This window comes from Pristis pectinata, chromosome 15 (genome assembly GCF_009764475.1).
Source record: "Pristis pectinata isolate sPriPec2 chromosome 15, sPriPec2.1.pri, whole genome shotgun sequence".
In the NCBI taxonomy this organism is placed as follows: Eukaryota; Metazoa; Chordata; class Chondrichthyes; order Rhinopristiformes; family Pristidae; genus Pristis; species Pristis pectinata.
This window is the reverse complement of record NC_067419.1, coordinates 18705723-18720593: the sequence shown is the minus strand read 5'-3', so window position 1 is coordinate 18720593 and position 14871 is coordinate 18705723. Positions and strand designations below refer to the sequence as shown.

The 14871-nt window shown below is 40.6% G+C and overlaps 1 protein-coding gene across 1 annotated transcript in view; it reads right to left on the bottom strand.

Annotated features, from left to right (window-relative positions):
* wnt5b (wingless-type MMTV integration site family, member 5b) overlaps positions 1 to 12438 on the bottom strand; it is a 93831-nt gene extending 81393 nt beyond the window's left edge. Inside the window, exon 1 of the mRNA XM_052029929.1 lies at positions 11184 to 12438. Within this exon, the coding sequence (XP_051885889.1) occupies positions 11184 to 11189 (6 nt within the window). The 5' untranslated portion in view covers positions 11190 to 12438. The remainder of the gene's footprint in view (positions 1 to 11183) is intronic.
* Positions 12439 to 14871: the final 2433 nt, after the last annotated feature.

The window sequence follows — 14871 nt, the reverse complement described above, 5'->3', positions numbered from 1 at the left end:
TAAGAGGTCATTGGATCTACAGATTTTTTTTATACTTTATTGTTTTTTGATTATCCATGCCATGATTGTTCTCCCAATCTCTTTGTATTACATGTACAAACATTGATGTTATATATTAATCTGTATTAACTTGAAAACTAATAAAAAGATTGAAAAAGAAAAGCTTGTTAGATTGGAAAGAGATAGCTGTGTAAAAGTAACCAACAGTGAATGGCAAAGTGGTTCTTATCTCATTTTTATGGTAGTTGTGCCAACCACATTTTCATTGAGGATCTCTTAACTGTACTGGAGTCATGTCACTCTGCTCCATGCCAAGGTACATATAGAAGAATTGACCTTAGAACATCCTTGGTGGAGGCAGCCTCCTCTGTGGCCCCTTTTCAATCTTCTCCCCCTTCCCCCCTGCCCTGGCTTTAGTTTCCTCATTCTCCCTATCATGCTGCACTCCTAGTGCCATGATCTGCCTCCACTGCTTCTCCAAGGTTGTATGACATTGCACAAGGTGTACCTTGTCTGAAACAGTGGATTGCACAACCCATGCTCCACAAGTATGCATACATATCACACGCTAAATTGTACAAGCATTGACTGTGATAGTGCCCAAGTTGTGGACACCGAACAACCAATTTTACAGCCTATTACTCATTCACAAACTGGCCAAAGGTTCACATTATAGAGCAGTGTGTCAAAAAAAAGATGATTTAAAAAACACACAAATCTTGAACAAAAATGCCCAAAATGTAGTAGTTTGATTGAAATGTAGAATGCATATTCTTTCAACTCATTGCGAATTTCCAAGAAACTCCCTTGAGTTTAGAAGAGAAGTGACCTCAAAACACACAACTTTCGACAGGGCTTGACTGGGTATTTGTTGTAGGGAGTCTAGAACTAGAGGAATAGCCTCAGGATCATAGATCAATCACTTGGTACTGAGGGGAGGAAGATACATATGTATGTGTTGTGAATCTTTGGCATTCTCTGAATGCATGGATGTCGAGTTGTTGCTTATGTTCAAGGCTGAGCTCAGGTTTTTAACCGTAGGGGAAAATGAATCGGCAAGAAAATGGAGCTGAGGCCAGTGATCAGATCAGCTATGATCTTACTGGGTGATGAAGCAGGCTCAAGAGGGCCATATGGTGTACTCTATTTCTTAACTTATTGTCATTTCACAATTCCTATTCTTCCTCAGTCCCACACTTAATAAAGTCTTGATGTCAGAGCATGTGCACATTCTACTCCATTTCCTAAAGTTGATTTCCAAAGGCAAATTCAACATGTATACAATACCATACTGTGCATTTTGCATACTTGCTACCCCATAGTTTAAGTATCTGTGTATGGAAGAGAATGAAATTAAGTGTTGTATTTATACAGCCCCTTATTTATTGTTCATAGGTCTTTGAAGATAATGGCTCAAATCTTGCAGGGTAAATTACTTACAATTTTAGGATCTGTGTGTAGATACAGAATTCCCCCAAATTGCTGTCAGCTGTTTGTGATATTTTCCAAGAATTTGTTCTGACATTGAATGACTCCTGGAGTCTTGCAGTGTAGTGTGAATTAATAGTAATTCCCCAACTTCTGCTCAAGCACCTTGCACCAGCTTAGACCTGACAAGGACAGCACCTCCATTTATGAATTTCAATTGACGCACACTTTCTAATAAACTGTTTGAGATTTTTTTCCCTTTTCAGTGTCTTTTAATATTTCTAAAATGGTTTAATTTGTTTGAATTGTTAAAATAGTCTTAGGATGTTTTGAATTATTAGAGATATTCAGAAATGACAGGGTTTAACTGTGGGATAGGTCAGGCTGTGGGATAGGTCAGGCTGTGGGATAGGTCAGGCTGTGGTTTTCCAAACTTTTTCTCCGCTGCTTCATGTGCAGGGCAGTTTTGCTCCCTCCCTCCTGCTCCATGTAACAGCAATTACATGCACACAGCCTTACTACAAGTACAGCCAACTGGTCAAATTGACAACCAAATAGACATGGGGGGGGGGGGGGGTCCTCTAAACGTTAGCCCAGAGTTAGCTAGTCAGCAATAGGAAATTCTGGGTCACTGAGCCATTTAACCATTAAACAATTTGTATTAATCACTGAGCATCTAATTAGTAAACAATTTGCTCAGACATTTTTTGTATCATAGTGTTCCATCTAAATTATTAGGGGTGCGCGGAAGGGGACAAGCTGGGGCACAGGCCAGGCAATAATCACCCAAGGAACCCAAGTGTAGCTACAAGGTAAGATTATGAATGCATGCACACATCCCACAACATTACAGATGCAAGCACAAAACCTTCCAAATTTAAATTTCAGTCCATGACTCAAAGTGCAAATTACAATTAAAACTGAGATTTAAAACTTGAAATTTTACCCTTTCAATTAATAACACACCCCACTAACTGGCTCATTACTTATCCTTCATTACCAAAATATATTTAAAGAGGTTTCATACAAAAAAATCATTGTTCTGGGAATTCACCCCCTATCTCTGACCTTCATCTAAAAATTGTTCAAAACTATGGAAACATGAATATACATAAACATTTTTCAGAAGCACTCACATGAAACCTTCATCAGCATTCACTATATGCATGAAGCCATCCTTAAATATCTCAGACTTATTTCCTCTTTGAAAACCAGCATTTATTCCCTTTCTCTAAATACCCAAGAATGCAGTGATGCTTCTATATTGGGAGAACACCAAGTGCTATTAGGTAAAGAGTGACCTGAAAGAGGATTTGTGGGTGTTCCCATGCCCTTCAAGAAGGTGGTGGTCACTATTTGGGAGGTGCTCCTGAAGGAGAGTGGCAGTGCATCTTGACAGTTAACACTGCAGCTGTGGTATGACGATGATGGAGAGGAGAAGCGTTTAAGGTGGGCGCAATCTGGGCTGATCCCATCCAAACCTGATGACTTTTTGAAAACAAAAGTAGAGCCAGCCTTCCTAGTACCTTTCCATAAGGAATTTTTATCCCAACCTTATCTTTTATCTTTACAGTGACCAGGACATTATCTTCTTCCCAGGAAAAAATGCAAAATACTCTTAGTATCTCAACCACACACTCTGCTACCACGAACAGGTCAGCACTATGTTCAACAATCAGCCCTGCTCGCCCTACTTTTACTATTTACATACAGAACAGTTTTGGGAAGTACAGGCAGTCCCCAAGTTACTGTATGTAAGGATTCCATTCTTCAGAAGAGTCCATAAGCCGATTTCTCCATGTCAGAAATGTCTGTTTTCTGTGGTAACCCATATTGTAGCGCTCTACATACACTTGCTATAATTCTTTCATTTCATTGAATAATCACCCCAACACTACCGATAATTAAACTAATGGAATATACACTGTATCCAGTCATTAATGAACACCATGATACATTTCATTACTATTACAGGCTTGAAAAATGCTTTAAAACAGGAGAATGTGTGTAAAGTCAGGTTATTCATAACCTTGGGAGCCCATGTATTAGCAAAAGCTCATCAATGATTCCCAATAAAAAAAGCACATTCACAAAAGAAAACTCAAAAATGACTTTGAATATAAAGCAGAACAAGTAATTATGCTGAAAACGTAGAACGCCACGTACTTGTAACTTTAATTGCAGATTTTCCCAACATTCCTTCACTAACAATGATGGAACAAAGAAACATTAGTCCACAAAAGACTAAAAGGGCATAGAATAGATGAAGGCACAAGATTTATTTCCTTGGGCACTCTGGGGGCAGGCAACCCTTCACTCCAAACATTGTTATTTTTGACATTTGGTATGTTTTTCTGCATTTTGGAATTCACAATAGATCAACTGACCTATTCCACCCTGTCTCTGCAAACCCGCCCACAATCCTAATGATTACAGATGGTTATACGAAGAAAGTAATTAATAATTTTGAAGTAACCAAGAAAGACTAACATTGAAAATACCAAAGGCAGAAGAAATAAAATTAATCAAGCTATTAAGTGTCAATGTTATCTAAGGATGCATATTTTGTTTTAAACCATCACTGCAGTTTGTACTTCAGAATGTGGGAATGTTGGAATAAGCTATGAAACATTGTCGTTCTCCTGGTTATGGTGACCTTACCTAGAATTCAACTAGAGACGATGAAGGAATGATGATATACAGTCCTGTCAGCAGTATATGACATGGAGCAGATGATGGGCCACACCTCCCACTCTAGCCCCACACCTCCCACTCTAGCCCCACACCTCCCACTCTAGCCCCACATCCATAATAAACATTTGTGGCTGCCTGGCTCCCAACAACCATGAGACTGTGTAGCCAGGGCCATTCCATGAAGCTGACAGAGTGACAAGGCTTCAGCAAGTGCAAAATGACAGTCCACCCTGATGGCGTTCTTGTCAGAATAACAAATAAGTACTTAATCAGAATTAACAAATGTAAATTAGTTATATACAAGTGAAAAAACTTACTTTCAGTTACATTTTAATGAAGGTTCAAATGAAGGGGCTTAATGCGGTGTCCTGGTGTAAAGAGGCTAGATGCAGAATTATATCCAGTCCCTTAGCCTAGTTAATTATGGAATGCCCCTGAACTCAGTGGTGAGCCCAGAGACAGCAGGAGGTTAGACCTGTATCTGAACCTCATCATGTTCCATACTTCCCTGTTGCAGTGTGCAGGTGTGGAAATCAACAAAGTGCAGCTCTGCACACTGCAGCTCATCACGGCTCTCTATGGACCTGCCAGCTAGCTATCCACATGGTCTGGCCCAGTTTTGCTTGTTCCGATTATTGGTAGAAATCACAGCCCGTATCTGTATACCAGGATAACATTCCACACATGGGAGACAGCAGCCAATGACCAGTCAGAACAATAAAAAACTCAATCCCACCAAAGTTCAAGGCACTGACATTGCTGAGTCTCCTAACTTTAATATCTTGGGGTCCACATTTATGAGACCCTTTACTGCACCAGACATTTCAGTGACAACATTTGGGGAATGGAAATGCTGGGCAAGTGTCTTACTTCCAAGCCACTCAAATCTCCCAAGTTACAATCCTCAGGTCAGGGACGCAATTGAATAGTTATCACTCATCTGGAATAACATTGAAGTAGTTCACAATATCATGGAAAGAGCGGTGGAAGAATTAATTTTTGTTTAAAGTTACTTACAGCAGAGTGACTTGATTCTGAGTAGCAGTCTATTTTGGTGAAGCTATTTTGAATTAATGTGAAAATTTAAATGTAAAATCATTATAATTAGTCTTAGTTTAAGCTTTATAATCTAGGGATGAAATACAGTTAGAAGCAACAGGAAGGCACAATGTATGCAGATGTATTGACTTGTCAGGTGTTTAATAATAATCCTAAAATTATAGAAATATTGGTATTACTTGGATTAGCTCATTAGAAATGGCCACTATTAACACAGAAGATATTCAGTTTTAGTATCTCTCATATTTCCATAGCTGTTTAAAAGGGCTCATTGAATTTTTACCTAGTAATAGTCTCAGCTAACTTGCAATATTCTGTCCTTGTTCAGCTTTATTCACGATTGCAATTTCTTGTGAGGTTAACCTAGATGTTTCTCACCACTCTATGCTCATGCCCCCAATCAATATTCATGTTCATTTACAGACGTGTACATATATTCATTAAAACATACAAAACCCAAAACACCCCATCTCACTCATATACTTACAGGACAGTAAAACCAAATGGTCTGCATCAATGCAAACAGCATGGGGTGTAATTCAGATGTGATATCATTCAAAGTACATTAAACAAAAAAAGAAAATCTACTACAGATTTTTCCTCAACTCAGTCTTGCAAAATGAACTTTAGCAGTTACAGGGTCTCCAAGTTCTATTTTTAAAAAAATAATTCTTATTGTTAACAGTGACCAAAACGTCAGGTTCCCTGCCACATTACAAATGAATGTATATTCAAATATTAGTGACTGGAGCTTTACTAATGCAGGCAGTTATTAATAACAAATCATATTTATGAAGTGACTTACATATGATAAAGTATCTGAAAGTGATTCATAGAGGAAGATGTACCAAGGAAAAAGAGGGAAAGAGTGAAGAAGGGAAAGTGTAAAAGAAAATGAAGAGGTTGGAGGAAGAGGAAGCAAATAGAAATGTTCATTTTAATACATCTTTCCAAGGCTGCAGGACTTCCCAAAGAACTGCAAACTAATGAAGTATTTTGCTGCAGAGCATTGACCAATAGTAAGATGAAAACATGAGTTTTGAACAGGAAATTGCAAAAAAAACCTTCAAACATGTCCTGAAAAATAGTAAGGCCATGTTTTATGGAGGCTAAAGGGTACACTCATGGATGCATAGTTGGGAACATCGCAGGGGTGGTGAGGAAGGAATTCAGAGAATAGATAGCCAAAAGATAAATGCAAGCATGCAGTCAACTTTATCTATGAATAAACACTCAATTCTGGCAATAGATATTAAACTAGTTTCCTCATAAATTTGGCAGTCATAGGGGAATTACACATGGATTTCAGATGTTCTATCAGGGCCTAGATAGTAAAACCGAACAGAAGGAAAAGTTCTATTCACATGCCTACAGGAAAAGATTTTAATGCTTGATATCGTCACTTCTACTAAGACGGATTCTGTTGGTTTATCCTTTATAGACAGGCCGCCCTTCCTCCTGTGAGAATCTCGACAACCTGCTGGCAGGGCTCCCTGGACACTGGTAGAGGTCACAGCTGAGTCCAATTCTGTCCTCACCCAACATTCAGCCCACAAAACAGAGGCTCCTGAATGGTCATGAAGGGCAGGTACCTGACCTTATTACCTCTTCGACCTGGGGAAGGGGAAGGCTATACAATCAGCTAATTGATTAAGGAATCGAACGGTTGACTTCCGGTTTCTGAACTTCATACCAGGTAGCACATTCCAAGTAACCTTGACCAAAATGGCTTTAAAGTACAAGTGACGTTCTGCGCATTGGACACGACGGAACAATGGCAAATGTGCAACTGAATCGTAAAGTCAATGGAGTAGGATCTAAAATAATCGGAGTAGGATCTGCGCGTCATCGAAAGAATGGGAATTATTTGGTAAACGCCATTCGATCAAAATGTACGTGCAACGGAACATGGATGATACCTTGGCTCTGACCTGTGGACCAAGCAAACCGTTATTAATGATGGATGCGGTTTACTTCTGAATATGTCTTCATTGCTTGTCAGTTAAACTTTGCTTTAGAAGAACAGGGAACTAAATATCGCACATTTTAAATACGCCACATTTTAAACACGGGGCGGAAAATATTTTCCCCCAAATTCCACTGGGGCCGGGCCAGGGCTGCAGTAACGGAGTTCTGCCAGCGAGAGGCAATATTCGCTACAGGTTCCATCTGGCAGTTCAGCTCCACTCACCCGAACTGCGGATGCAGGAACTTGCTGCTGTATCAAGAACTTGAGTGCGATTGGTTTTCTAGAATCTCTCCTTCCTCAATCCCATGCTTTGTTGGGTCTTACACTATGATTATTCAAAACCTCCTTAGATCTGATAAAATAACGCAGAGGATTTTTTTTTAGCACAAATTACACACTTACCACTTTCACAGAATGACATAAGGTATGGAGCACTGAATCGGGCTATTGTCTGGAAGACCATGCCCCTACATTTCTACGCCTCCGGGTCCACCTCCTGCTCCATCCAACTCCAACAGCGGGACCTTCTATTCTTTTGTCCCTTATTTGCTTATCTACTTTCCTCAAATGCATCAATACTGTTGGTTCAGCCACTTCCTACAGCAGCAAGTTCACATTATCCCCAGTCTCTGAGTAAAGACATGTCTTCTGGATTCCGTTTGATTTTGGGGGCCGCTGCTCAATTAATGGTTTCGCCATAAATGGAAACATTGTTATCGACTCTGTCAAAGCATTGTGACTGTGAAAACCTGTATCAGATCACCACCACCGCCGCCCCAACCCCAGCTTTGTTCTCAAGAGAACCTCCCCATTTAATCGAAAAATCAAAATAAAAACTGCAGATGCTGGAAATCTTACATAAAAACAGAACATTTTGGAAACAATCAGCAGGTCAGGCAGCATCTGTGGAAAGAGAAACAGTTAATTTAGCGGGTCCAAGACGTTTCATGGTTTTAAAACTGACTTTACTTTCTAATGTTCCCCGTTCTGACCAAGGGTCTTCGACCTGAAACGTTCCCTCCATTTTGTTTTCCATAAACGGTGCCCGATCTCATAAGTGTTTCCAGTAGTTTGTTTTTATTCCACGCACTTAAACCTTGCATCACATTTCTGGTGCCACCCTTGTAAATCTTGTTTGCAACCTCTTATCGGTTTTACGAATAGACGACTAAAAGTTTTGTTCCAAGTTCTCTGCTTCAATTCTAACCCTCTCGAACCATAGGTTTTGTGCTTGGGTTTGAATCGGCATTTTTAACCTGCATTGACATGCTAGTGGTTTTGTGTAATTACACTCTGAGATCCTTTTCTCGTTTCCACTTTCATTCTTACTTTCCAAATGTGACTTTTCTCCAAAAACTACATTCCAATTACTAGAGCCAAGTTCACTGCTGTAGATTCTTGAAGACCTCTTATCCTTTTCACTTCAGGAAAATTTCTAAAAAATGCGACCTTGAATCTAAAGTCTGTGCATTAATACAAATCACAAACAGTGGCCTTAGCGTTGATTCCTTTCAAACATCACTTTCCACCTTCAGTCATTTGGAACAGCCATCCTGATCTCGCATTATTCATTGGTCTCTGACATGGAACCTTACTGAAGGCCTTATCGAAATCTGGGTAAATTACATCTATCATATCACCCTTATCTATTCATTTTTAAATCTCCGTTGGTCAAACAAGACTTCCCCTTTTGAGATCCATGCTATGACGATTCATTCTCACATGTTTGATTGCTACATTCTCCTTTAATGGAAACTCATTATTTTATCACTGATGTTAATCTGGCTGGCCAGCAGTTCTCCGGAAATGTTTTAACTCTTAAAGTTCTCCGATTAAGGACTGTTAATTCACTTTTACTCCATAGAAAATGTCTGATGTTGAACTTGTTTTGCAATTCCATCAACCACTTTACCCATTTTAAATTTTGTCTGCCGATAAAATACGTTGTTAAATCGTCGATAACAGTTCCAAGATAGGCACGATACGGTACATGAAAATTGCCAACAGATTAGGCAAATTTAGCCATCTCTGAAAGGCACTGGAGATCGCTTGTGATCTCTTTAGCCGATACAACATTCAATTGGGCGCAAATCAGAATAATTAGATTCAATAAGATTAGTTTGCCATATGTTTTTAATTGTAGTGATGATTAGTGAGTGGGAACCGTGTGGGAGATAAATTGTGCAAACACTCCGGTACCACCAATTTCTCCTCCTGCCCCTTTCAGAAGTTCCTTAATTTCTGCTCACCGCGCTCCCAGGCTGTAACAGAGCATTGAGGAGGTAGAGCGGTGCACCGGGAAAGGGAAGCCCTTTCTTCGCGAGAGAAATGGAGGGGGTCGAGTTTGGATCTGGGCCCCTATCTGGCTTAACGCAGATCTGGTTTTAATCAACAATACCAGGCAACATCATCCCCTTTATTGACTTCATCTGAAGCATTTAAAGTACCTCCACGCTTCACCTATCTTGGGTTAGTGTGGAACCACACGTCGGGAAATGCCTTCTGCCGCCTTTAAAAAGAAATTAAAGTGATTTATGATGTTCACTTTAATGGTTGAAAGAATATTGAATTGAATTAAAACATTACTTCAACCAGAATCGAAGTTATTCAGCATTCTGATATTTGGTAATTACACAAATGACCGTGTAAATCTGATAACCACCGCTTTACACTAGCGCACACACTCAGCACCGCTTTAACGTGTTTCATTACAAAGGCTCCATGGAAAGTTTTTGTGATCCATCTTTCCCCAAACTATCGGGAGTGGCCCTTTTCCGCGCTCTGCGACATTTTGTGAGCGCTATTCCAGAGCTCGGTATGTTTTTGTTTAAATTTCTTCACAGAGCACTTTAGTCAGCCGGAAAATGTGCTGGAGCCACGGCCTGGTCCCAGCACATTGCAAGGCTATTCCCCTTTCTACCCTCCCCCAAACAAGGAAACAGCCGCTACATCTGAGATAGGGGGAGGTCACTGAACCCACCCTGGGCCTCCCCGACACACACACGGGGATCAATTTCATGGAATCGTATCCCGGTCATTGAAGCCGGCAGAGAACGCCCGTCAGTCCAGTGTTCCAGCGTTTTAATCTAAATGTGCCGTGTTTTAATGTTCTCAAACCTTCCAGCCAACACAAGCGCAGGCTGCCTCGCCCCTCGCAGCCAACCAACGGCTGCGACATTACAGCTGGAAGGCACATGTGTGTCAAGTCAGTTTCCGAGAAGAAACTGGCTTCTTCCATTTAAAATTTTTCGCTCTCAATATTTGGTCTTCTTTCAACAATCGTAGATTTTGGGGTCAGGCAGTGAAGAATGTCTTCGTGGATCCAAATTCCTTCCAAATGAGAACTGGGCTTTATCGACAGATACTTTGGTAAAGGGAACTGCCAGACTCTATACTTTGCAGCGAAGTTCAAACTAGGTAAAAGCTAACAAGCAGTAGTTGTAAAAGTTTATTCGCGGATGAACCAAACGTTTAAAAATTACAATGAAATATCTGAACGAATGTATCGGACACAAGAAGATAACTGCTTTATAAAGGCAAGCCGTGTATTGTGAATTGGACAAGGAAAGTTTTTAAATGGCGCGGCTGCAAGGCAACTGAATTCCACTAAAACTGATGATTGCTTTCTCGGGGTTCCCGTTCCGCCTCAACTGAGATTACAGTTCGGATGAAGCACTTCCCCAATAATTTCTGAAGAGGTGAACAGAGACACAAAACGACCATAGAATAATTAGAGAAAAAACGTAAAATGGCATCCTTTGGGGGAATTATAAAATTAAATGCAGTGAAGGAACAGGTAAAGTAGTTGGGGTGAGGGAGAAAGACATCTTATCAATGCTCTGTTTCAACTCTGCAAACACACATCTCCAAGCGTAGTAAAACAAACACTAGTGTAGCCAGAGAACAATACTGCATCCATCCTATAACATTCTCTTGTCAAGTGCAAACAACTGGCAGGCATAACATACCAATGTTCATTCATTCGTGTTTGAATCTTCATTAAAAACAGACCAGAGGGGACCTGGACACTCACCTGCATTTTCAGCTCCGAGTTACTGGTAAATTTCCAGGCTTTTGAAGCCAATCAGAATTCTTTTCTTGGAAAGCAGTGTATTGGTTGGCAATAAAACTCTTAGGATGAAGATGCCCACGGAGTCAGCACGGAGCAGTTGGTTCTCAGGATTCCGAGACAGTAAGAGGACCGGAGCTGGCTTGTGTGAGCATGTTGCACCTGTTATTGAAACTCTTTCAGGTTTAGAGCCATAATCCCAGAGCAACACCAGCACATAGAAACTCGTGCCCTCTGCCACTACTTCCAACAGCTCCTCTTGTTCTCACTTCCCCCTCACGCATTCGGCCAATCTCTGTCCCTTCCTACTGTGGGCTTTTTTTTACCTCCAAATCTGACACTTTCCGTCTTGGAGCCTTTTTATCCCACTCCTGCCTTATTACAGGTTAGTGTTTTGGCTTTTCGAGCTTTGAATCTTGTATTTTAAGTTTCATTAATATTGTACCTTCCTTTCGGCCTCGCACGATGTCTGAGGAGCAGCGCTAATTTCTTTTCAAATCGAGTGTCACTTCATCACTTCGGTGCAGTGCGGGGGTTTCAGTCTGTCAGACTTGTCTGTCAGAGCCTGGCTCGGTTGCAGCGCGGTTCAGCCATTTCACGGTCGGCTGTCACATGAATTGGAGAAGAAAATGTGGAACGCGTGAACCTACTTGGAAAAGCTCACACGGCGCCCACAAGTACCTTCTCTCGCCGATTCCGCTTTGTTTTAGGCAACCCCTTTCTAGCTACAATAAACCTATTCAATCCCTACTTCCAAAGCACCGAGCTGCGATCACTTGGGTCCCTTCTCGAGTTCCCTGTTTGCACTAACGGGTTATTTTGGTTCACCTCAGTTCGACCAAGTAACACATCCAACACTGAAAGAATTGCGTTCGGTTGACGGTCACTTGCAGCCAGCTCCGGATTTAACTCCGAGGTGCACTGATAGCTGAGGATGGAAACTTCTGCAAAGTTTCGTAGGAGTTTGCAGCAACTTTTTTTTCCTGTATTTTAATCCCCTCCTTTATCTAACTGGCGCGATTTCTCTCTCTCCTTTGGATCAGTGGAAGTTCGAGTCGGTACAGTTCGATCTTTGTGCAGGAGACATTGTCCTCTCCTCCGCCTCCTGTGTGACGAGCCCGGCGGCTGGAGGTCAAGCTACTTCAGTGGAGCAGAGCCGATTCGCAAGGGGCTGCTCGCTGACTCCAACTAAACACGGCTCAACGCTGCTACCTGAGCCAGAGAGCAGCGCCTGCGCACTCCCCCTTCCCGCCGCCCTGCGCACAGCCCAGTGACAGGTTAGCGCCTTAAAGCGAGACTACCCCGGATCTCAAATGTAAATTCAAGTAATTCACGATAAAACAGATGTCCTATTCGTGCTGAAACTTAATTAAACATCTTGTAGGGAGAGAGAGTTAGTATGGATACATTTTATCACGATTACACTTGCAAAAGGGTTAAGGTTTCAAGTTGCGGCGTACTTTGCTGTTGGTGCTATTTTAACGTTGGCCACATTCTTCTCCAAGAAGGACACGAACTAGAAAAGAATGGGCAAATCAAGCAGATAAAGATAATTAAATAACAACCCTTCAACATTACAAATCCTCAGGCCATCGCTTCGCCATGTACACTGTCCTCCACACAACCACATTTCCAACATTACCCAGATATTCCAGTTACCTCCCTCGTCCAGATCCCGAAGCCGAGTTTGCATTCCGCCCTGGTTCAGCTTTTTTTTTGATTCACTGGTTTGATATCGTTGGTTGAAATCTTTATCTGAGGCTTTTAAATTACCCCGGGACGGGAGAATGGAACTACTAATCTATTGATAGAATTGTAGTACACTGTCTAACAAAGTGAACACCAACGCAATTCCTGGCGGAACAAACTCGGATTTACCTGTTTTTGCCACAATGTCCGTTCATTTTTTTTTGAATAATCGATTCTAAGTCGCTTGAACAACTTTGCGACAAGTTTAAGCCCCTTTCGAACGCTCTTCGGAGAAGAGTTTTCTAATTACTTTCGTGGTTATGTGAACGGTGTTTTTTCGAGCACACAGACATTGCGTTTATTATTTTTTTCAAATGAATCTCTGACAATAGCCAATTGTTAAGTGTATTATCATGTTATTCTGTAATATATTGTGCAGGTACTCTCATACATTCAACACACATGTATAAGCAGAAACATGGAACACATTTTGTAAATACACAGGCACGCACATTATATTTGTACACACCTGTATAAGCACACACATCTACAGCCGCAATATTCAAACAGAATTATAGTTCATATCTATAATGTGGATATAAACATGTCGTAATACATATTGATATTGGTATGTACTTAAAAACAAATAAATGCACCAAATTTCACTGGTGCCTCGCTCCTTCACCATTTGAGATGACCATAGTCATAGACCATAGTCAGATCCTTGACTAATTGTCATTTTGTTTGCTACCTTACAAGAGTAGCCACATATCAAACTGCGTTTAACTACATGTGCAACATTCGGGGACATTCTAAGACTCCAAACAGGTCGGGTCTTCTCATGTACAGGTAAGCCACACGCCATTGCGAAATAAACAAATACATTCTCTGAAGACCTGTCCAAATACTTTTATTGGATCTTTTGCAAAAGATTGATCTTCCTGCATGAAGTTCAAGAAAAAAATACATCTGCCCTGCACCGAGAAACAAATTCGGAGATACATAGACCTTGGTGAATCAATTAATTTATGTTAATCTCACTAAATATAACATTATTCCAATTTATCTTTCAATGTTCCCGAGTCTTCCATTCTGTGCAGGTTATGCAAAGTTATTAACTGGCCCGTGAACAACGGCCTTTACCTATTGTTGAATAATCCGGCAGTATGTAACGTTTGAATTAAAAAGAGACAGCGCCAGTGGAATTTCTTTATCACATTTGTTTTAATTCTTCCAATTACATTTTGGAGAAGCGATATTTGTTGGATCTCTAATCTAAATGAATTTCAAATCTATGTCCTCCGACGAGCTGTGTAAAAGGCTGCGTTTCACTTCTGCCAAATGAATGATTCTCAAATAATACATGGCAAGCTAACAAATACTGCAATCATTGATTCTTGGCAGGTTTAAACAAAATTGCTGACATGATGAATTCATCAGATAAACAAGTAATAAGTAACAAAGAATTGTGTATTTAGTATACAAGAATCGGTATGGTTCTCAGTTTAGTCTTATCTCTGTCGTAAACTAATGTTGGGATTTCATTTGTGTCGAAAGGAGTTAACGAACAAGACGGTGGTTTTGAAATGGCGAGAATGGGACACACATCATGTTCTTCAGAGGGATTTCTTGTTTGGATCAAAGTACGAACTAAGGCTGTTTATTTTCCTCCCGCAGTTTGTTACATTGAAACAATAGTGAAAAGCCGGCAGCTCTCCAAAACAATCACATTCCGCATTCTGTGTCTTCATAATGACAGGGAAGATGCTGAAGGAACAGGTGCGATGCAATAGTGTTCCAGGGCAATAATCCTGAGATAGCTGTTTAGCCCATTCCAATTGGGGAGTTTTAATCCTGTAATCCCTGGCATTTTTAAAAGGAGAAGGTCATTATTGGAAAGTATGGCCGTAATAATATAAGACAATTCCGCTTTGAGTGTACTTCACAAAATAAATAATGACAT